Source organism: Tyto alba, unplaced genomic scaffold, assembly GCF_018691265.1.
Source record: "Tyto alba isolate M040663 unplaced genomic scaffold, T.alba_DEE_v4.0 Super-Scaffold_39, whole genome shotgun sequence".
Lineage (NCBI taxonomy): Eukaryota > Metazoa > Chordata > Aves > Strigiformes > Tytonidae > Tyto > Tyto alba.
The window spans coordinates 813,101-835,072 of NW_024881314.1; the positions used below are offsets into that span (position 1 = coordinate 813,101).

General features: G+C 52.1%; 1 protein-coding gene across 9 annotated transcripts in view; it reads right to left on the bottom strand.

Moving 5' to 3' along the window:
* Window positions 1-860: 860 nt before the first annotated feature.
* TBC1D16 (TBC1 domain family member 16) overlaps window positions 861-21,972 on the bottom strand; it is a 32,794-nt gene continuing 11,682 nt past the window's right edge. For 8 of the 9 annotated variants that reach the window (XM_042802329.1, XM_042802328.1, XM_032989951.2 and 5 more), the window contains 9 exons: window positions 10,671-10,868; window positions 9,702-9,849; window positions 8,467-8,634; window positions 7,639-7,787; window positions 6,710-6,844; window positions 5,458-5,644; window positions 4,149-4,328; window positions 3,536-3,682; window positions 861-3,081 (listed from right to left, as the gene is read on the bottom strand). In XM_042802329.1, the coding sequence (XP_042658263.1) occupies window positions 2,836-3,081; window positions 3,536-3,682; window positions 4,149-4,328; window positions 5,458-5,644; window positions 6,710-6,844; window positions 7,639-7,787; window positions 8,467-8,634; window positions 9,702-9,849; window positions 10,671-10,868 (1,558 nt within the window). In that variant the 3' untranslated portion in view covers window positions 861-2,835. The remainder of the gene's footprint in view (window positions 3,082-3,535; window positions 3,683-4,148; window positions 4,329-5,457; window positions 5,645-6,709; window positions 6,845-7,638; window positions 7,788-8,466; window positions 8,635-9,701; window positions 9,850-10,670; window positions 10,869-21,972) is intronic. The other variant, XM_032989954.2, reaches the window with a different exon arrangement.

Below are 21,972 nucleotides of genomic sequence, written 5' to 3' on the forward strand. Positions count from 1 at the left end.
GATCCACTTTACTCCTTTGCAGGGGCCTGAGGCTTTGCGTCTTTTTTGCTCGTTTCTGTTTTTTTTTTTTTTATTTTCAGAAGGCAGAGAGTGTCACAAGGGAAACGGGGATCTTGGGGACAGGTCAGAAACCTGCTCCCTCTCCAGCGCTTGACTTGTTGCCTTTCTTTCACTGCAGCGGAACCCCAAGGCTGCTCCTGACCTTACCCCAGCTGCTGCCAGAGGGCTCCAGGTCGGCTCCACACCCCCCCGGCCCTGCACCTCCCACCCAAAACAAGCTCAGAATTTGCGGGTATCCAGTGTGAATTTACTAATGGCATCGGGGGTAAATGAACAGGCCGAGCCTGGCATCGAGTCACTCGGGACGCGACTGCTGCTGGTAAGCGGGGAGCAGCCGGGTTATCGGCTTTGTGTCTTTATTTCTCTGTTGCAAAGGTGAGGCGAGTGTCTGACGGGAGCTCGGGGAGCTCCCAGCGGCGAGCACAAGGGCTGCTGCCGTAGAAAATCACCAGCAATCTGCTGGCAGCGGGACCGCCGGGGGACGCGGGGCACAGGAGAGGGGGCCGAGGGGCGGCACGCTGCTCCCAGCGACGCGCTCCCCCCCGGCTCAGCGCCGCTCCAGACACAGAAACCAGCTCCCGGTGTCCCTGCCGACGGGTGGTCTCTCCGACCCCAGTGCGGGCACCGGCCGCTCCGAGCGTGCAGCTGGGTGGACGCGGGGGCAGGAGCCGGCGGAGCCGGGGGGCAGAGCAGCACCCGCCCGGCCCCCCGAGCTGCGGGGACGGCCTCTCGCCGCGCGCTGCTGCGCCCCGATGCTCGCGAACGGCACCCAGCCCGCCCAGCAGCCCACCACACGCACGCCTCACACGGACTTTTATTATTCACCGAAACATTATAAATCCCGAAGAACTCCCTGCTTCACGGCAAAGCAGCCCCCAGCCCGCGTGCGAGGTGTGACCTCCGCCGAGCCCGGCAGGCGCCCGCAGCCTCGCCGCTCGGTCCCGCTCGAAGCCGGGCTGCTCCGGCGGCGTGCGATACCGCAGGTTTCACCGTTGCCCTCATCGAGGGGAAGTTTTTTCATCCTCTGAATGGAAGGCACGCAGATCGGGAGCCAAACTGTCCTTCTGCCCCGCAACAGCCGGTCTTTGGCGCGGTGCCTGCATACGGTCAAGTCCTCCTCCCCTTACAAACACGGCGCGCACTTGGGTTTGGCACGAAGCCCCCCCGTTGCCAGCCTCACCTCCCGGCAGGTACGGGGCACGCGGGCTCCAGAACAGGCTGTGGGTAAGGCCTTGCAGCCAGATTTCAGAGAAATTTGCTTGTCAGAGGCAGGAATCGGCCGCAGCGCTATGCACGGGGATGGATACAGGGTTTCCCCCCACGTGCTGCCACAGGACGGACAAGCCCGACGGACAAAGCTGAAAAGGGAGCGCGGACTCGCCCCCCGCCAGACCAAGACCGAGGAGCGGCGTGGTCGAGGTGAGAGGGAGACAACTGGGAAAGACCGCAGGCCCTGCGGCACCACGCAGAGGGGTGCAGCAAAGCCGGCACAGCCCGCTGTCACCTCGTCTCCTTCCTCATTCTTACAAGGAAACTATTCCCCTGGCTCTGTTTGGCACAAACGCTGGCTCAGGACACACCTTGGGATGCCACTGAATTCGGTAAGGACATTTGGCAACGTGGCTGTGCTCAAGGCCGCAGCTCCACTTCTAGTTGGCAAATTTTATAGAGGACAAGAGGAGAAACACGCTGTCCTTTCAAACCTACTCCAGGGGAAACCTTATGAGAGACGGAGCTCAGCAAAAATGACTGCAACAAACTGAGTTTCATTTTCACTTTGGGATGGGGAAGAGGATGCACTACGGGCACCAAGCGAAGAGCCTAAAGCCCGCTTGGAGTGTATGTGCTACAGCCTATGGCAAAGACAGGTGAGGACAGTAAATATTCAGTAATTGAGAAGAGCCAAAGGAAACACAACGGGAAACATTCTGGAAGCAACAGACTTCCATAAACAAGTGTCTGAAGTCGGTAGCTGTCAGCAGAAAGAAACAGCTTTGCTGTAATGTCACGAAGAAGTAAACTTTGGAAGGTGTCTGTGAAATAACCTGACTACAGAAAAGCAGTGCTTTAAGACCTGTGGCTGTACACTTTCTGTGCAAATGGGAAAAAAAATTCATGCCAGTATACCATGTAAAAAAAGAAAAGGTGAGAGACAAGACCTTTAGGTGACCAGTTCTTCCTCGCCAACAAAGCAGACACCTTCCCTGCAGGCCCAAGAGTCTGCAGTTTTATTTTTGGCAGATTATATTTAAAACGGTCTTTATGGCTTTAGAGAGAAGCCACTAAGCTGCACATTTTGGTTGAAGCAGAGAGTGTGTGTGCATGGTGTGCTCTGGGTGAGGGGACATCGCAGGCAGAGGTCTTGCCCCAGCTCTGCTCCCTCCACCGGACCCACAAACGCTGCTGGTTGTACTTGGCTCTCTTTAGTATTCTCATTTCTCATCAGCAAGTAACAAAGTCCTGGTTGCTAACCAGTCCAATCCCAGAGGCAGAATAAAAAGTCCTTGTTAAGACCTAGAAAAAACATTTTTTTCTAACAAAATCAAATCCAAACACGTGCAAACACTGTTCCTGGTTTGATGCATTTTGTTCAGGTTCCACCACCACTGCACTGGAATTTGCTTCCCCTGCAGGGTGATTTAATTCCTCTTCCATTCTCCACCTTTCAGTTCTCCTCAGGAGTCCTGATCCCTCCATTTTTGTCTTCAACATTTCTTCCTATGCACATCCTTCCTGCCTTTCCCTCTTCCGCTGTCACTCCCTGTTCCTCTCCAGCTATTTTCGGAAAGCAAAGACGTCCCGTGTTTTCAAGCCTCTCTTGCCTTCGGCTCCTGGTTTAGGAGAAGACACTTCTGCCAGCCCCCCGTAGGGGCAGCTCTCGGACTCGGGGTGATGGCCGGAGCACTCCACAGCGGGGATGAAGCCGCTGTCCCACATTCCTGTCCCGCACAGCTTGCACAGGTCGTGCAGGCTGCAGGGGATGCGGGGTAGCAGGTGGAACTGATAGAGCAGACTCCTCGCCTAGAGGGGAGAGAGACACAGACATTCCCTCCTCGCCAGGGACAAACATGGGGAGCAGGGGCAGCCCGGGGGCTCCTGCCTCCTCCTTCTGCCTCAGGAGAGTCAGGGCTTCAGCAAAGGAGCGTCCCTCCTGAGCCCAAAGCCGAAGGGTGACCGAGGCGCCGGGGGCACGGCCAGGTCCCCCAGCCCCAGGCAGACTGGGCAGCGGGGCACAGAGACGAACAGCTCGCTCTGCCATTTCCCTGAGCGTGTGCACCCCGTCACCCCCTAAGCACTCTGCAACTCCCCCTTACTTCTGCAAAACTTGTTTCCAGGCAAACAGCAGCATCCGACCCTCCCAGGCTCCAGACGTGCAGGGGGATACAGGAGACGCGGAAGATTCATCATCAGTCCCTGATTTTCTCAACGCTCTGACTCATCTCTTGGACCTGAGTCCCAGCCCACGGGCATTTACCTTCCTGAGTACGAGTTCTCCGTTCATGTGCATAGCCAGGTTGCCGAAATGCAGCAGCATCTGGTCGGTGGCCAGCTGTTGTTCAATCACATCATCCCCATAAATCACCACGATGGCCACACAGATGAAGAGGTGGAAGTAGTCAGTCTGCAATGAGAAAACAGGGGCTGGAGTACCGCCGGTGGAGGCAGAGGTCTGACTTACCCTCCCCACCCGCCACAAGCATGTCCTTAGCAGAGCTTTTGTGCTCCTTCCAGTTTTGCCTAGTGATGTTCAGAAGGTGAATTCTGAATCAAAGTCTCTTGCCTTTACAGTGAGCGTGGCAGCAAGGTTTGCAGCACAGCTTTCAAAGCCGACTAGTGATTTTGGGGAAGATGTTTGCCAGCAGTCAATGTTCAGCGCTTTGCGAAAAACCTCCTTCTGAAGCCTAGGCATCCTCGAGCAGGAGAGGCAGGCCTCCATCCTCCGGCCAGACAGCTAGACCTCTTCGATAGTTACAGACCCTCGGTAACAGCTACTTATTTGGGGCACTTTACTACTAAGAGCCTTTAAGGAAACTGTGCAACCGAGGCAGTCGCCCCGTGCACGCTGAGCCCCCGGCCAGCTCTCTAACCTGATAGTGAGCCCAGCACGCCTCCCACATGCGCAAAGCCTCGGCGTCGGGAAATTCACGTTTAAAACAGAGGAGGATCCAACGGTGACAGAAGAGCATCTGCAGGCCATCCTCTCCCAAGGAAGCGAGGTGCTGGTAGAAGCGCGGGTGCATGAGCCGTAGCAGCTCTCGCAGGTACATCTGGAAAAGACGCTCTGAGCGGAGCCGCTGCCCCGCGCGCAGGGGCGCCCCCGCGCCGCCCCGGGGAGCCCCCGCGCCCTGCGCCGGCGCTGGGCTCCCGCAGGGCTGGCCACGCTCCTCCTCCCACAGACAGCCCCAGCCTTACGGCCGGGCTGCCGGAGCACAGCGCTCGGAGCTATCGCAAGAGGCCAGGGCTCACAGCCCACGGCTGCTATTTCACAAGGGAGGATGGAGGGTGAGAAAAAAACCATCCCATGGCAGCGACATTGTGAGAAGAAAGAAGGGGAGAGATTCAGGCTGAGGAAAGAGGCCAGAGCCTTCACAACTAGAGAGAAGAAAGGACACGGCTATCTCCGGCAATATTTCATTTCAGCTGAGGCCGAGCGATATGAAGCGGTTTTGGAAAGCCTGACTATACAGGCACACTACAGTGCACAAATCGTTAAGTAACTGCGCCCCACCAGCAGCCCCCCATGGGGTTTCTGCTCCAAATTTACCGCTTTAAATTGGTGCTATCATGACCCGGACAGGACTGTTCAGGTTTAGAACGGATTTTTCAGGATTTTAACCAGACAACAACTGACGTTCATGTTAAAACCTAAAAAGCTCCTATTTTTAAACAAGATCACCTTATTTTAAGAAACTCTGTCAGATATGCAAGGCTTTACATTTGGACATAATTTAAAACATCTATTAAAAAGATTAAGACCTTAAAAAGTAAGCTAGAAAGAAGAGGGCTGCAGCTCAATCAACTTCTCTGCCTCACTGACACCAAACGCCCCAGAATCAGGACAAAAACAAACCCGCGACTCTTCACCACCTGAGAAAAGTGCAAAGTCAAAGCAAGCAGCATCCTAAATACATTTGATCATAAAAGATTCCTTGAATTGGGACCCTTTAGCATAGCCAAGGAAACTTTACTCTGGCAATTTATTGGCTGTAACTCCCTCTGGTGTGCCCCAATCACCCAGGATCAATTTTATCCACGAGGTATTCCGTGGCTTTGGAGTGTGAGCTGGCATGCTGGAACCCAACAGCCCAGGTAACTGCTTGACGGCATTCTTCTAATTTGACTGGGGAGAGGAGAAGCTCAAGGCAGGGCTAAAGGGAGCTCAGCATTCAGTCTCACCAGCTGCTTCTCCATATCCTCATCCCGGGGTGAGCTGATGAAGATCGTGTTCTGCATCAGTCCTACAAAGCACCAGAAAGTATCCGACTCGTCTAGGACCTCAGCCAGGAGTGGGGCAACCAGGTCAGACATCCCCTGGGAGTATCCAATTGTTGGGTTAAATACTGCATAGTTCAGCAAGATCCTCCTGAGGAAGAGATGCAAACGGAGAGGTGAGACAGGGAGAGGGCAGCACCCCTTCCCTCCTACCCCAGCTCCCCCCGTACGGGCAGAGCCAGGCAAAGCACAGAAGAGCAGCAGATCGCTCCTGCCAGCTGAAAGATTAACTTGCACTTGCACCCGGAGGCTTGTGAACCTTCGAGCATCTGTGCAGCATGTTGCATCCCACAGAACTGCTCTCCCCAGAAGCAGCATAACCAAGATATACTGACACTGTGCCTTAGCGGAACTCTCCTTATTTTTTAGTATTACAACATTTTGCATCCTTCCAGAGAGGCTCCCGGATGGCCAACGGCAGCCTAAGACCACGGATTTGAGCAGAACTCCCGTTTCCCCACCGCAGGGCAGCCCGCTGGGAGCAGCGCAGTAGGAACAAGCGACACAGTTCGTGTCAGGGCCAAAGACACACGACCCTGCTGGAAGGTGCTTTAGCACGTACAGTCAAACCCTGCTGCAAGCACCCAGTGGAACAAACTCCAGGATTTCAGTACACAGCCACCAAAACACGGAAAGAAAACGAGAATTTAAAAAGACTAAGAGGGCAGAAATGCAGGGCCTGTGGGAAAGGAGAGCTGATGCCGGCGCATCGGTGGGGCTCCAAGCCACGCTGTTAGCTGAAATCCAACCGTTTTGCAGGCACGGCTTTCCAGGTCACACGCCCATGAAGCAGACTCTGGTGTGCCCATCCTCCAGCCCATCGGGAGAACCACTGACCCAAGCAACTGCCCACAACCCTGCGGCAACAGCCGGGACTGTCCCGTAGGCACAGAGGGCTGACCCCGCTGGTGTGCCCGGCTGGGCAGGGGCTGGGGGAGGGCAGCAGGGATCTTTTGGGAAGTCGGCAGCTAAAGCAGCAGTGAAAGCACTGGGAAGAAGTCCCTGGTTTTTCACCGCGTGGTACCAGTCACCCTACGCACGGTGCTCTCCAGCACCGCCAGGGCAGCGACCCAGGCAGCCTGGGCCGGGGGCTGACCGGGTTTTCTATACATTCAGCAGGACGCGTTGTTCTGGGCGCTAAAATCAGACACTTCACCTCATGGTTTCCACATTTGGGTTGTCCTCCCCTCGAAAGAACTGGTTGCTGCGGTCGGTCCTCACGACGTCTTTATCTACCGTGAACTGTACTTTGCACCAAAAATCCTTCTGTTCATCTGGAGTCATCGAAAGCCTGAAAATTGAGCAGCAACAGGAGTACATTTCCAAGAGAGGAATATGATTGCTACAAGGAACAACAAGCCTTATTTCAGCTTGAGTTTTCAGAGAAAAACTACTCCTGTACGGTTTTCTCATCACCTGAAAAACAGACAAGCAGGTCTGTCCAGAACAGCAAATTTTCAGTCCAAACGGATTACTAGAGGGAGCCTCCTGGGTCATAAATGGGATAACACGATGTGTTTTCTGTGACAAACTCCACTTCAGAAGCAGTCGGACTCTGCTCTCCACTGCTCCTTGTGGGTGGCACACCAGAACTCACCACTCTGTTTTGATTGTCTCCTAATTAATAACACTACTGTCCCTCTCCAGCTTAAATGTACCCACAACTAGATTACAACACAGAGTTCTTGCAGTAATAACTTTATTGAATCAGATATCTCTTCTTCCTTCCAATTTTTACATCCAGATATATTTACAAAGAAATATAAGATCCCGCTCTCACCTTTTGTGTGCTAAACCAAGCCCACTCAGCTCGCAGTCCTGCTCACAAGATAAGCTTCCCTCCCTGGTACTGACGAGCCTCTTTCAAGACCCCAAGTAAGATAAGGCTTGAGCTGTACGGTATTAGCTCTAGACTCTCAGGTCAGCTGTGCCTGCTACCCCTCCCTTGCCATCCCTCTCGCTTCTCTACTCCAATCAGCTTCTCCCGAAGCGAAGGAGGCTGAGACTCTGTACGTCACCAGCGGCATCACTGCAACCTCAGGCCGGAGGCGAGATGAGCAGGGGAGGGTAAAGCTGCTCTGTTACCTTTTCTCCTGAATCTCAAAGTACTCCTTCCTCTTCTGCAGTCTCAGTGCCTCCCTCTCTTCAGAGGTGGACTCGTAGCTGTAGTAGTGCAGCAGAAAGGGCCACACCTCCCCACGGATGGAAATATCAATCCCACCAAAGAAAATGGCCTGGAAGAAGGAGCAAAAGTTATGACTGGTACAGTTTTAACATTCTCAAAAACAGCAACAAGAAACTGCCCACTACTATGCTTTGGTGGCTTTGCAGTTCTTTCCTGACAAGTGACGCCTTGATTCAAGCTCCTGCAATTTGCACATGTGTAGAGGGAAAGTGCTGGCCTTCTATTCCCAGACGAGACACAAATCGGGCTCATTTCAATGTCAATAACCCCCCCTGGAGAGGCTCTATGATTAACGTGTCGTTCTCATGTCACGGCTTAATCCTCAATCTTGGAGACACTGCATTTCACTGCAAACTTCTCTCTCAGGACCTGGACCTGGTGCTCCCCCGCAAGCCCTGCATTATTTCATACAGTAATCTCAATTTTTCTCTCTTTGATTTACTCGCGCTGCATTTTGCAAACACGTCTGGCACTGGACACGTTGCTTTACTAATTCAAAGGGGCAGCAGAAGCCGGCCCCTCCTGGGTCAGGGCGATGCTCTGCCATCCCGCCTGCAGCAGATGCATCTGCAGTCCCCGCAAGACCTCCAGCCAAGCATTTACACTCTCAAACGCCCAGTTTTTACGCCCAGCGCGAAAGCAAACTCCCAGGGAGAAAAGCTTCCACCTGGGGACTCGCCCTGGGCGGCAAGAGGGAAAGGATCAGAAGGGGAGCGGCCCCCCCTCACCTTCTGCAGCTTGTATTCCTCTTCCACCTGTCCGGACTCATTCAGGTGACGGAGCCAGGCAGACACATCCAGGCGCTTGTACGTGTTCTCCTCCGGGTGGGTTTCCGAGGAGGGCAGCTTGGGGCGGCGGATGGAGAACTGCATACATGTTTTCTCATCAGTCAGCTGCTGAACGGGGGAAAGCAAAACACAGAACTGGAGGCAGGAGCCAGAGACAGCAGCAGAGTATGAAACCCGGCGGTTTTCAGAGCAGGAAAACCTTTTTGCATGGTTCGCGTAGGATTAAGCACTGAGGCGCTGCACTTGGGGAGGTTTTTTTTTTTTTTTTTTTTTTTTGAATTCCAACCATTACCATAGCAAGAGTGATTAGAATAATTAAAAATCCGAGCACCACAAACCAGCTTCATCTTAAAAAAAAAATTGTTTCCGTTCCTCCCCCAATCTTATCCCTGACCTGAAACTGAATTAATGCTGCTTACAGCAAAACTTCACCCTGCCAGGAATGCCTGCAATAAATTACATATGATTGGCCATATACAAAGGGATTGCTGTTAGGCAAGCAGGGAACTGCACTGCCAGGCTCTCTAAGGGCACTCATGATCCCAGTGCAAGACTGCAGCTGACATTTAATTTAAAAATCAAAGGTTGTTCAATGCAAAAAGTGAGCCCATGCGACCATAATAAGAAAAGCAGCAGGGGGCTCTGTGGGAAGGATGGAAATTTAAAAATCACTGTTTCTAATAAGCACATACAGTATCTTAAACAGATAATTAAAGAGCTCTTATCACATTTGTATGTAGATTGAACAAAATATGGCAAGATGCCTTGTCAAAACATTTTCCGAAGCAGCGTGCTACGCTTCACAAAATGGATGAAAGACTCTGACGATTTCAGACCTACCACTGCAGGTTTCCAAGCCACCTTACATGCCTAAAGCACAGTGCTGACCTGTCGGGTCCAGCAAAAGAACCACCCAAGCAAGCCCTCTGGGTCACCTCCCCCCACATCCCACAGGCAGAACAGGACTGGATGGGGACGAGCAAGTACGAGAGAGACCTCGCGCCCAACTCACAGTGGCGTCCCAAGCAACACCCAACACGTCGTATCTTCCTGCCTGACCTGCCGACGAGAACTCATACCTTCATTCCCCCAACACCCTGCCCTGGCTAAAAACGTGCAGTGTGAAACATCTGCTGGAAAAAAGCCTCTTTGTCCCGTGAACCTCGCTCAGGTACCTGGTCCTTGAGGTGGGTCTCTGTGCAGTACTTCCATTGCTGAAACACCTCGGACAGTTTATCCAGGCCACCGTGGTGAAAATGGAAGATCTTGTACTGGCTCTCCCGGCTCGCCACCACCAGCTGCCCACAGGTGCACGCCTCATCGCTGTGGGGCAAAACAACGGGAGAACCACCTGCAGTTATCGCCCAGGGTAAGGGGGGGCCCAGCGGGGAGGGGGGAGCAGCGGAGGGGAGAGAGTGGGAAGCAAATGGCAAAGAAGTGTAGCGCCAAGTTGTCCCTCAAAACAGGGCGCAGAAGTAATTTTACAGCTCTGGGACTTGATGATCCTTATGGGTCTCTTCCAACTTGAGATACTCTATGAGTCTGTGACATGGCCATTGTGACCATTTCCCCAAGAAGCTCCACTCGTGCCTGCTAACGGCACTCTTTAACACTTCCATCCTGCGAGGGAATTAAATTTTGTCTTCCCTGGAGAAAAAAAACCACCAGAAGTCTGTCCCAGCAACACTAAGGCAATACACAGTCAGCCAACGGGGATGAGCAGACTTGGTCGCACACAGCATTGTCTGAAGAAGCACGGAGTGAGAGTGAAAAGAAGGAGGAAAAACGTTTTTAACAACTTTTGTAATAATTTGAAAGATAACTGAAGAGGCTAAGGGCAGCAAGACCCTAAAGGAGCCCCGGTGAGGGGAAGGCAAGGGAGAAGGTACTATAGATATTTTTTCCACACCTCCAAGTTATTTTAAATGTTTTTGGTAAGATAGCTAAGAGCAACCTTTACCTTACTAGGGAAAAAAGTCCTTTAGGCCCCATAACAGGGGCTCTCCCTGGGAAGGCTGCTGCTTGCTTTCCTGGAGACAACCACTGGGGAAAGACTTCCAAGGAGGAGTGGAGCCACCTGCCCCCACAGAGCCCGCGCGCGCCGACCCGAGCACGCACAGATATCACACACAGTAAGGCGTTACCTAAAGAAGAGGCGAAGGGATCTCATTTGTCCCAGGTCCACTCTGAAGACACCACAGACCTGCTCGAGGGCAAATACTTTCTGCTGTTCGTCCCATCTGGTGCTCTGCATTTGTCCATTATTCTCCTGGAACTGGGCACTGGTGTCGAGGCTGGAGGCAGAGCTGGTGGAGCAGGTCATGCGATTGTCACACGTGTCCCTGCAGACAAGCGTGGAGGAAGAAAGTCCCGCAAGACATCAGCCAAAGACGACCAGTTACGTGCAATAACCACAGATGCTCCAGGTTAAATATCTTTTGTCAGAGCCCTGAAATTCAGTGCAGGTCTAATGAGTCAATAACCAACAGCCCACATATGAGATTAAATTATTTTAATTTAAATTAATTCCCTATAATCACAAAAGAGGACCCTAATTTTGGTCTGTTCCTAAGTTCCACACAGAAGTGGGGAGAGCCAAAATCGTTCCTCAAAACACTGCTTTTTGAGAAGGCAAAATTAAGAAGTGCAGCGTGGGAACAGCCCAGACCCCTCTGAGGACCGGCCTGTCCCCTGCTCCTTTGGCGCAGCACAAGGACCAGTTTGGGGACCCCACCAGCACAGCAGGCACTGGCCGGCCCTCCAGCCCACGCCGCAGAGCCCGAAGCTGCAGGACCCCTTCAAACTGTGATGTCTCTGGGACTGATGACCCTTCTGGATGGAAAACCTTGGGCCATTGAAGAAACACGACTGCAGAAGCGCAGGCGCTCGACAGGCTGCTTCGGCAGCTCCAGCAGCACGTAGTGAATAACCTCCCGAGGAAAAGACTTCTTGTCCCACAGCTCAAGCAACCTCCTCAGCATGCAGCAAAGCTGCTCCACACCGCGCCGGGGACAGGGGGAGTGAGCACCTTCAGACTTCAGGGATCCCACCTGGCAAACTCCCTCGGCGACCAGCAAGATCCAAAAGTATTTCCCCTGAACTTGAGTTTCTCATTACGCCTTTACAAGCGGACCTGACAAGCCTGGATTCACGTGTATAAACTTCAGACAACTGGTTTCCACTTGCGAACTTGAAACTTCGGAGAGTTAAGGAGTGGGAAATTACACACGAGCTCTTCAACCCGCCGCAACGCAGAGAAAGTGAACTCAACCATTTTCCAATGTGCTAGGAGCTCACCGCCCCAGATTTTTATCTTTAAGAGTAAACTGAGTTTAGATTAAAAAAACCCACATGCCCGCCACCAGCCCTGATCCCAAAAGAAAAATATCACTGCTTTGAGAATTAAGTGAATCTGAAACTGTGACCCCTTGATTCTTCAAAAGGCCAATACATATGAACAATCTCAGCGCAAGCTCTGAATGGGTTCCGCTGTGAAATCAGGGTTTGCAAAACAAGGCAAGTAGCAGGTATAAAGACAGCCCCCTGCAATGCCACTTTATGCAATGTTTTCTAATCCGCTTATCTAACAATGTAGGCACTGAACGCTGAAAATCACACACTCAGCATGCATCTGCAGCACACCACATCAGTATGCTTTCCAAGCCTGGCTACAGTGCCTCTTCCACAGGGACGAGCCTTATTTGCAGCATCTACCCGCGGTTCAGGTCACTGCATTCCAATGGACAGGTCTCCGGACATCCCAGTTAGCTGTGGGTTAAATTTTGAACCGAGCCCCTGCGAGCCACCCAGTTCAAAAGCATGACTCAAAACCTGAGCGCCCACACGCATGGGAAATAAATCCCCGAGCCCCCTTCTCTCGTTCCGCAGCATTATGGAGATGAGACCGAGTCTGTTTTACTTTCAGTTAAAAGAGCAGCTCTGCTCCTCCGTTCATGAGGTTCTGCTGCTCCATTTTTCTGATAGTAAGCATCAAGGCAAAACTTACATTCAAGCCATTTGGAGGTTGAGGTCTTGGAAGTGACAGGGCGCTATCGCCCTGCGAGCAGGGCTCACACGCCACCCCAACTCACTCAGAGAGGAACGGCAGCAGCTTGGCTAGGTTAGACACCAGGATACCTCCGGCCTCAAGCGCAGCTACACGCCATCGCCTGCACCCTGCGAATTTCTCCATGAAGATTGTACCGGCCTTTGTGAAAAATCAAGCATTACTTTCTGATAAAGCTGCAAAATGTAACACTTTCTAAAACATTCAGTACCTCATGGTAATGCAAAAGTAATAGGAGCGCTAGTACAAGACACTTGTGCTGGACTGCTCGCTATAAGCAGCTGGTATTTATGGAGCAACACTTCGTAACAGCCACAGCTGGTTACACAGGATTTTCCTGGAAGAGATGACTCAAACTAACTCAAAGACCAAGCAGAGGCAACCGATTTTCTAAAACTCTTGCCGAGATGAACTGGCCAGCACGACAAAGGGCTGGAAGACGGGTTGGCCGTGAGGATCATGGTCCTGCGCTCCCTCGCCACAGGGGCCAACGTGCCCGTTCTTCAAGAGCATCACCTCAAACAAGCAGTGGCAGAGGGACGGCTGCCAAGAAACGATCGCCACCAGCAGAGCTGGGCAGGCTCCCTTTGATCCCCGGGACCTGTGCAGCTCCTCAGTACACAGTGCTACTGCCAGCTCCAGCTCCTCCTGCTACGGAACCAAAATCTGCTTGGGGTACACCAGCAGCTACCTGAAAACCCAGAGGCTGCACACACCAGTCACAAAGGTGCTGGCAATGTCCTGTTTTCTGGAAATGCTTCTTCAAGACAAATGTTTACAGCTCACATTTAGCCACCAGTTACAAGCTTGCGCACGCATCCAACATACACTGAAGCAAGACATGGAAGTGGATTTACCCTTTCTGGACAGCAAAAAGCCAGCAAGTGTAAGCACGGTGCCTCAGAGTGTGCAGCCCAGGGAAATTCCAATGTTTTCGCTGATGTAGAAGATGAAATCTGAAAGAGACATCTGTGCACCCCACGCCTCAGAGAGGCTGATGAACATGGACATTCATACATAGGATAGATGCAGAGAGGGTACCACCTCAGACACTGCTGCACACTTAGTCACTGTGAAAATTAAGGAAAAAAACTCACTGAGTTTAAAATTCCTTTTTCCTGTATGTTGATTGAAAAAATAAAAATTGAAAAGACTCTACTCTGTTGGACTATTTTTTAAAATAATTTAAATATTGAGATAATTCTGTATGTAAGTATCAACAAGTAGTATGATCAATGCTAATTTGATGGATTTGGGGGAGTCCTCTAACTAGGCACGCAAGATACACAGAAGCAACAGAAGAATTCACTATTTGTCAGACTGTGATAGCTGTTAGATGAGGAATTCATTCCAGTGTGCCTTGAAAAAGCAGGGAGCTGAAGCACTGCAAAGCAAATAGCTGGAGGAACATTCCAGAGAGACTTTGGGCAGTGGGATTCAGGAAAAACAGTGCCAGCTAGTATACAGCACTGCTCAGCAAAACAAGAGAACAAGTGCAGCAGTCCCTGGGAATGAAAGGGACAGGGGGAAAAAAAAAAAAAAGAGGATTAGCAAAACCTGAGGCAGGAAACCCACGGACATATTCATGATTCCACTTAAGCCTTTTCCCCTTACTGAAGTCCCATTACTCTTTGTCTCAAAATACATCCCATTCCTGCTGGCGAGCAAGACCGAGCGGTGATGTATTTTCTACAATCAGCTACAGCAATCGACCATGTCTACATTCCTCGAGCTTTCGTAGTCCCTAAGAAAGCGAGCGCTTGCGTAAGGCAGCACCATCCTCCCCCTGACCCGAGGAGGCCAGCCGCTCGGTAAAGTGACACTTTCGACGTGCAGCAATGTAGTAATGGGACCTCACTTACTGTTCGGTCACCTGCACACACCTACAGCGTAAAGAGAGATAAACCCAATTATTATTGCTGTTACAGAGCCAGGGCAGAGACCTGCACCGATTACATGGGAAGACTATTTCAGCAACGAAGATCTAACAACTCATTTTACGACGTGATGTGACAAATGTAATTATAAGAGGGAAAGGGGCTGAAGATTATAGCCATGATGTGGCAGCTACCTAAGGTGTCAGCGTGCACCACCCTGTCGGGGTTTAAACCCAGCTCCCAGAGAGCCTCTTGCAAGAGCCAAACCCCCCTCAGCTGGCTCTCCATCACCGCTGCACGTCTTGGCTAATAACAGCTCTCCTTACAGCCCCAGCTATTCCTGCACGCTGGCCTGTGAAGCATCATTTACAGACAATAAGTATCATCATAATGTATGAGCAGCCATGTAATGGGAATTACATGCCCCCTTTCCTCCCCAGGGGTTAGGATTTCTCTGTTTCTCCACTATTCCCCAGAGGCACTGACCTTCTAGGTTCCTCCTCTTTCCAGCAAGGTGAAATAGCTCGTGGCAGCACCAGCTGCCTAAAATGTCTAATACAGATAGCTTCAAGAAATTAATCCATCAATAAAAGTTCAAAGCTATCCTGAAACACCTAAAAATTTAGTGTAGCAACTGTACAAACTGAGCTAATACTGGGCAGCTGGGACTCAAATCTATTGTTCTGATTGAAAGAAGTGTCCTTGACAATATACATAGATAATGAGTTGTGAAACACGCTGACTTCAGCAACATACAAAAGATGTGCAAAAGAAAGCAGACTGGTAATTTGGGATTAAAAAAAAAAAAAAAAAAAAAGTTGAAATATTTCTGCTTGTTCTGTGTAATGCAGCAGAGGAGTGGCAGGGCACTGGCGGGGTGGCACCCGCTTCCCGGGGAGCGGGGCCACGCAGAGCCAGACGTCGACAGTGAAACGCTGCAGCCGCACCAGCTACTCATATCATACTCATATGATCAGCACTGACGAGTAACTAGGTTAAGAATTGTGTTAAATTCACCCTTTGGCTGAAAATACTTGGAACTTGAAGTGCCTTTCTCTCAGAGAGCCCAAACAGAATCCATTTACACCGACCGTGGTGAATAGGGAAAAAGGTGTTAGATAGTCTGGATGAGAGCCTAACCAGAATTTCTGAAATTAAATGTCAAAACATCCTCATGTGGAAGCATATCTACACGTCTGCAAATATGCATGGAAACAAATCGAACAATTCTTTCTATTTGTTGGGGAAACCTGTGAAAAACTGCCCAGGACGTTACAGTACAAAGTACACCAATGTCAACCTGGACTTTCCAAAAGCTTGTTCCACAGGCTTTCCATTGATCTGTTTGCTTTCAAAACATAAATTTCCCCACGTTGAACTGCACTAAATGCTATTTAGTAGCTAATTAACTTTCTGCGCTGAAAACCTCCTGTAATTGCACTTCTTTCACCTTTTTTAGCCTGTGTCCTCCAGGGAACCCAAGCTGTCCTACGGCATTTGTTCTGCTCATTTCTGTCTCACAGGCACAAGTTCCTTCCTGACACCAGCCTGCCAATCACGGCTGCAGAGGTCACTGGAGACCAAATTAGTAGCACTCTGCCTCTGACAAACTTGCTTTGCTTAGCTTGCCGTAAAGGGAAAATAAAAGGTTATGAGAAATAATTGTATCCTTTCATGCTCGGCACCAGGAAGCAGAATCAACAGCGCTTCTAAAAGTCAGCGTATTATTGTTAGTCACTCTTTGCATTGTTAATGGCATTAACGATGGTCAAAGAAGAGGCTGTTTGTATCTTAAAAGCGTTGGAATTCCTCCCTCCCCCCGTCCAGGAAAAGAGCAGCATGTGGTTTGTGGTTACCAGCCATCGACATGTTGACCACCCCGCTGGCACATGCTCCTTCTACCCCCCGACCTTGGACTGTAACAGCAAGTTCACGATCAGGGACAGGGCTCTGAATTAATACCAACTTTGGGAACACCAGCCTGACAGATAAAACATTTTAACGCAACGAAAACGAGGGACTCAAGGAAACTCGATCATGCGGCTTCGCCTTCTGATAGGCGTAATTGGTTCGTCCTTGAGAAATAAAGATCAAAACAATTTGTTATGCTTTATGGGGCTGCTGCAATCCGCTTTCACAGCACCCTGCCTGCCTTCCCAGCGCAGGTGGGGCAGCAGCGTCCACCCCCGCCGCCGGCCCGTCCCCCCGCCTCTCGGCGGGCACACCCCGGGGTGACCCCCGGCAGCGGGCTGGGTGCTGCCCTCCCGCCCCGCGCCGGCAGCCGCACTACACTGGGGGCTTTGCTGCGCCCGATTCGTTCCTCCGAGCCCTCGTGGCCTGAAGGGAAGCCGGGAGATTTTAGCCAGCAGAGACGGGGCGTTAGAAAAACAGGGTTCCCCCCCCAACTGCTGTGAATGAAACCAAAAGGAAACCAAAATAAACTGAGAATTCTTCAGTTAATTATTTTGAATGTAAGTGGGAAGGGACTTTTTAAAAAAATCGGAAGTTCGCAGCGAATTGATGTGTGTTTTAATCTCTTCTACCCAACTGAAGTCTGGAATACGACACACATCTGCCTCCAGATAAAAGACGAGCAATCTGTTTTTCACAGATGAGACTCCCAGACAGGTGTAGCCTACTTAGGTAAAGCCCAAGCAAGGTTTTCCTCTGTGACTTCTTGTTGCAGCGAGGTAGCGGGGGCAGAATTAGCAGTCCGATGCTTATGAATAAAATACACATAGCTCCCGAGAAGCCAAACACAACAAATCATTTAGGGCTGAGCATATGCTGCTCAATGATGCAAATGTTACCTTCATCTTAACGAAGGAAAATATTCCAAAAGGTGAATGGCAGATTTTTACAATCCATACAGAGAAGGGGCACCTCATGCCTACGCTTTAGCTCATTAATAAATCAATCGAAATGCAACACTTAAAAAAAATTTCCTTAGATGGAAAAAGTGATTTCTCAGCAAAGCCCGAAAAAAGAATGTTTGCTTTTCAGCCTATTCCAGGCTGGAAAAGGGGACCTTTCTTACCAGTGTTTATTTTATATTTAAAATCAATGGATTACTTTGCTTTTTTCTTTCAGTTCTATCCATGCAAAAATAAAATTCTACACTAATTATGCTAATTACAATCAAGCCTTCAAAACCCCGGTCCCTTGAAAGCCCTGAAGATTACCTTTGTTCTTGTATTCTTGGCTCTAAGCAATGAACTGGGAATTTCAGGGGGACTTTTTACTGACAGACAAAGTTAACCAACTCCCCGGACTCCACACTGCTGCTGACCCAGTATTAGCAGAGCCAACACCACCCAGAGAGAATTTCACTGTTTCCACAATACAATGCGGATTTCCCAAGGGGAGAGCTTTCCTCAAGTAGCAGAAAAGGGAGAGGAAAAAGGAGAGCTGACTAAAAGCATGTTTCAGAGTTATTGTAAATGCTTAATGCTGTTATAATTGCGAGGACCAAGCCAAGATGACAGAGACTATGCAGATTTATTTGCATATACTGTTGTACTTCTTAGAGGGGACATGCTCTTTATTTTGATCCAGTTAACGCAATTCTTCCCTCACAAAGCTATGGATACCTGCCAGCAGCATTTATCTCCACTCTCAATTAGGATTTCTGGGCGTTACGATCCTATAAATAAGGAACAGAAGAAATGCAAGAGTATCCTGGGAAAAGGCACTTTATTGCAATGCCTCCCGGAGCAAATCTGCCCGGGCTGTTTCACTCCGCTCCCCGCACACCTCCCGCCCTCCAGCCAGCCCGGCCGCCCCCTCGGGAAGCGGAGCCCCCCGCTCCCCCCGGGAGCCTCTCGCGGAAAGCCCACGCCGTGTGTTTTCTGTCAGTAATTCCGTTTGACCGCAGTCACACACAAGCGGGGAACAGCGGTGCGGGGGGGGGGGGGGGGGAGGGGGGCGAGCGGCCACCGGGACCGGGCAGCGGGGCCGGGGGTGCCCGAGGGTGGGGGGGGGGCAGCGGGGCCGGGGGGCAGCGGGGCCGGGGGTGCCCGAGGGGGGGGGGGGCAGCGGGGCCGGGGGGCAGCGGGGCCGGGGGTGCCCGAGGGTGGGGGAGCAGCGGGGCCGGGGGTGCCCGGGGGGGGGGGCAGCGGGGCCGGGGGTGCCCGAGGGTGGGGGGGCAGCGGGGCCGGGGGGCAGCGGGGCCGGGGGTGCCCGAGGGTGGGGGGGGGCAGCGGGGCCGGGGGTGCCCGGGGGGGGGGGGGCAGCGGGGCCGGGGGTGCCCGAGGGTGGGGGGGCAGCGGGGCCGGGGGGCAGCGGGGCCGGGGGTGCCCGGGGGTGGGGGGGGGCAGCGGGGCCGGGGGGCAGCGGGGGTGGGGGGGCAGCGGGGCCGGGGGTGCCCGAGGGTGGGGGGGGGCAGCGGGGCCGGGGGGCAGCGGGGGTGGGGGGGCAGCGGGGCCGGGGGTGCCCGAGGGTGGGGGGGGGCAGCGGGGCCGGGGGATGCCCGAGGGTGGGGGGGCAGCGGGGCCGGGGGGCAGCGGGGGTGGGGGGGCAGCGGGGCCGGGGGATGCCCGAGGGTGGGGGGGGGCAGCGGGGCCGGGGGGCAGCGGGTGTGGGGGGGGCAGCGGGGCCGGGGGTGCCCCAGAACGGGGGGGGGGGGGGGGGGAAGCGGCCGCCGGGACCGGGCAGCGCGCGGGCGCGCCGCTGGGCAGAGCCCGCCCCCTGGCGGCCGCGCCGCGCCCACCGCCCGGCCCCGCGCCCACGGACACGATCACGGTCACGGTCACGGCCCCTTCCCGCGACCGCGGAGCCGCAGCCGAAGCGGGAGTGCCGAGTTTTCCCCGAGCAGCGCCCGGCGCCCCACAAACGCGCGGGGGACGGACGGACGGACGGACACACAGACGAAGCGGTTGCACCTCGTTCCGCCATCGCTCCCCTTGGCGTGGCCGTGGGGTCTCTTCCTTCAGCACCACCTGCTCTCGCCCCTGACTATCCCTCCTCTGAAATCCCAAATAAATAGCTTCACGATCCCGCTAGCTGCAATTCCTGATCTCAAGTTAGCTGTCACTATTTTTATTTTTTTTTTTTTTTTCCACAGAAATCTGGCAGCGAATCAACGGAGGGAAAAAACAAACCTGCTATAATTAATGTTCTTGCTGTTCAAATATTTATATAAAGCAAGATAGAGCCGTATGCCTCCGCAATCTCTTGGATCTGTCCAACCTTCTCAGCTTTGCAGCCGGTAACAACTTTAACTGATTGCACAGCACTGCTGACAGCAAAGGCCAAGGCCAGCTCCTCCTCCCAGTACCTGGCTCTGCGCAGACCACCCAAAAGTACCGGCTTAGATGAAGTTTACACCTACCCCATGACTCAAAGGGAATGGAAAAATGAGGATTTTTCTGCAGAAGAAGGGTTTGGGGATATTTTGGGGGTACAAATGGAATCAGGTCGCACTAGTTCAGGCAAGGTCCTGGGGAACTGGAGCCTGAACCAGGAGCGGCGAGGCAGCCCAGGTGCTCATCCCCAGAGCTGAACTCCTCACAAATGAGGCAGCACGGCACAAGATACCGCAAGAAGTTGCAGGAGATCTTGAAGTCTGTGACCAATTCCCCTGGTGCCAAAGATACAATCACTTCTGTTACAACAGCGATGAATTCCCAACCTCTTGATGACTCCAGAGCTCCTGCCAGTTCACACTAATTTCAGCTCATTTCCCCTATAATTTTGCCTCGTGTTTATTCTGCAGAGGTCTGAACAGCACTAGGCCTTTCAGGTGAGCTGCCAAAACAACATGATGCAACACCGTGCGCTCTGTTACCACCCGCTCCTGCAGCTGCTGCCACCCTCCGCAACGCTGCGCCTCCGCTCCCTCGTGAGAAGGTAATTTACTGATTAGCTCCCTGGGAAGAGGCTTAACAACAGGATGTGCAACACATCTGTAAAAATTGCATCAACTGCGACGCCAAAAGGGTTTTTCCTTCTGTTGTGTGCTTTGCCTAGACCGCCTGTAATAGTGCTGTGAATTCACGTCTGCTGTATGAACGCGGTTCTCATGCAGACAGCATGAGACCTCTACCATCATTTAGCGCCATTATGAAAATGTTTCATAATCTTTATTACTGGCTGCTAAAATTATCACCTTCTTATGCACGGCGTCTCCTTCTTGCATCGAGATCCATGACCACACTGGTGACATCACTTCTGCTTGTGCTTTAAAGCAAATGCTGTGGAAGCGTGGGCTGGCGCCTATTCCCTCACCGGCGGGACCGTTTGCAGAGCTCCAGCATCTGGCCAGATGTTGCCCCAAGCTCCACACGTACGATTCCACCACTGAGGCTTCTTGGTCCAAATTCTGACTGTATCAACCAACATCCCAACCTGAAGTTACTGAAGGAACCGATGCCAGCATTCGCTTGTCTTCTTCAGCATTTTTGTATGGTGCTCGTCAGCTAACAGCAACTGTAGTTTATTACCAGAGTGAAAAGCCTTTTGCAGCCCTACCACCCATTGCTAAGGAAAGCTCCTGTTAACCACAGATCACTCTGGCACAGCATGGAAAAAAAAAAAAAAAAAAACCCACAACAAACAACAACAAAACAAACCCTACTTACAGAGCACTAAGTGCTTCCGCATCTGACTGGTATAGATCTGATGTCACGGTCAGTTAAAATAACTTCAGAAGCATTGGTTGAGAGACATTATATAGGTGTCAGATGCTATTTGGTTGCCAGGATGTAACAAAAGGCTTTTAGTTTCACTTTACTGATGGGGAAAATGGAAGCGGAGTCATTTAGCAGGGCGGCAACAAGCCAAAGCTGGGTATAGAGTACAGTTGCCCTGAATTAGTACCCTTCAGACCACAAGGCAAATGTTTCCTGACAGTCAGCAAACAATGGTGACAGGGGAGAAAAGGAACAGAATAGAACAATTTTATTTCCAGTATCACTCCTTTCCTATAGACATGCAGTCAATGACAAAGCTGCTATCGATACAGGCATTTCCTACGAGAGCTACCTCCCTGCAGGAACCACGTACGATGAGCAGAAAGGGGCCCCCAGAATTAACAAGGACACAAAAGCCAAGAGAGCAAAGCCATCTTTCCATGAGATGAGTGAACGATGCAGCAGAAGTGCCAGGCTCATCTAAAAAGAGAAGCAAGAATGTGTACACTGGTGCTGGGACACTCCCACAGCTCCTAGCCTGAGGAATTGTGTAAATGGGAGGAAAGCATCAATCACTGCATGGGATCCCTGGCAGCCTCTCAAACTGAGAAGCGAAGAGGAAAAAAACTCAAAAAACAATGGATACGTTTTTATTTCCTTATGTTCTACAAGGCGAGCTGTTGATTTAAAATGCCTGACTTGTTGTGCAATGCTTCCAAGCCTACCTCCGACCTTCCTCCCCGTCCCAGCGCTGCGCGCAGCGGCGGGTGCTGGCTGGCTCCCTCCGGCCCAGGGCCAGGCCAGCTCCTGCGAGGATGCTCCAGGAGGCACGCAGGATGGGTGACTCCTGGTCACGCAGATAGGCTGGTGAGCC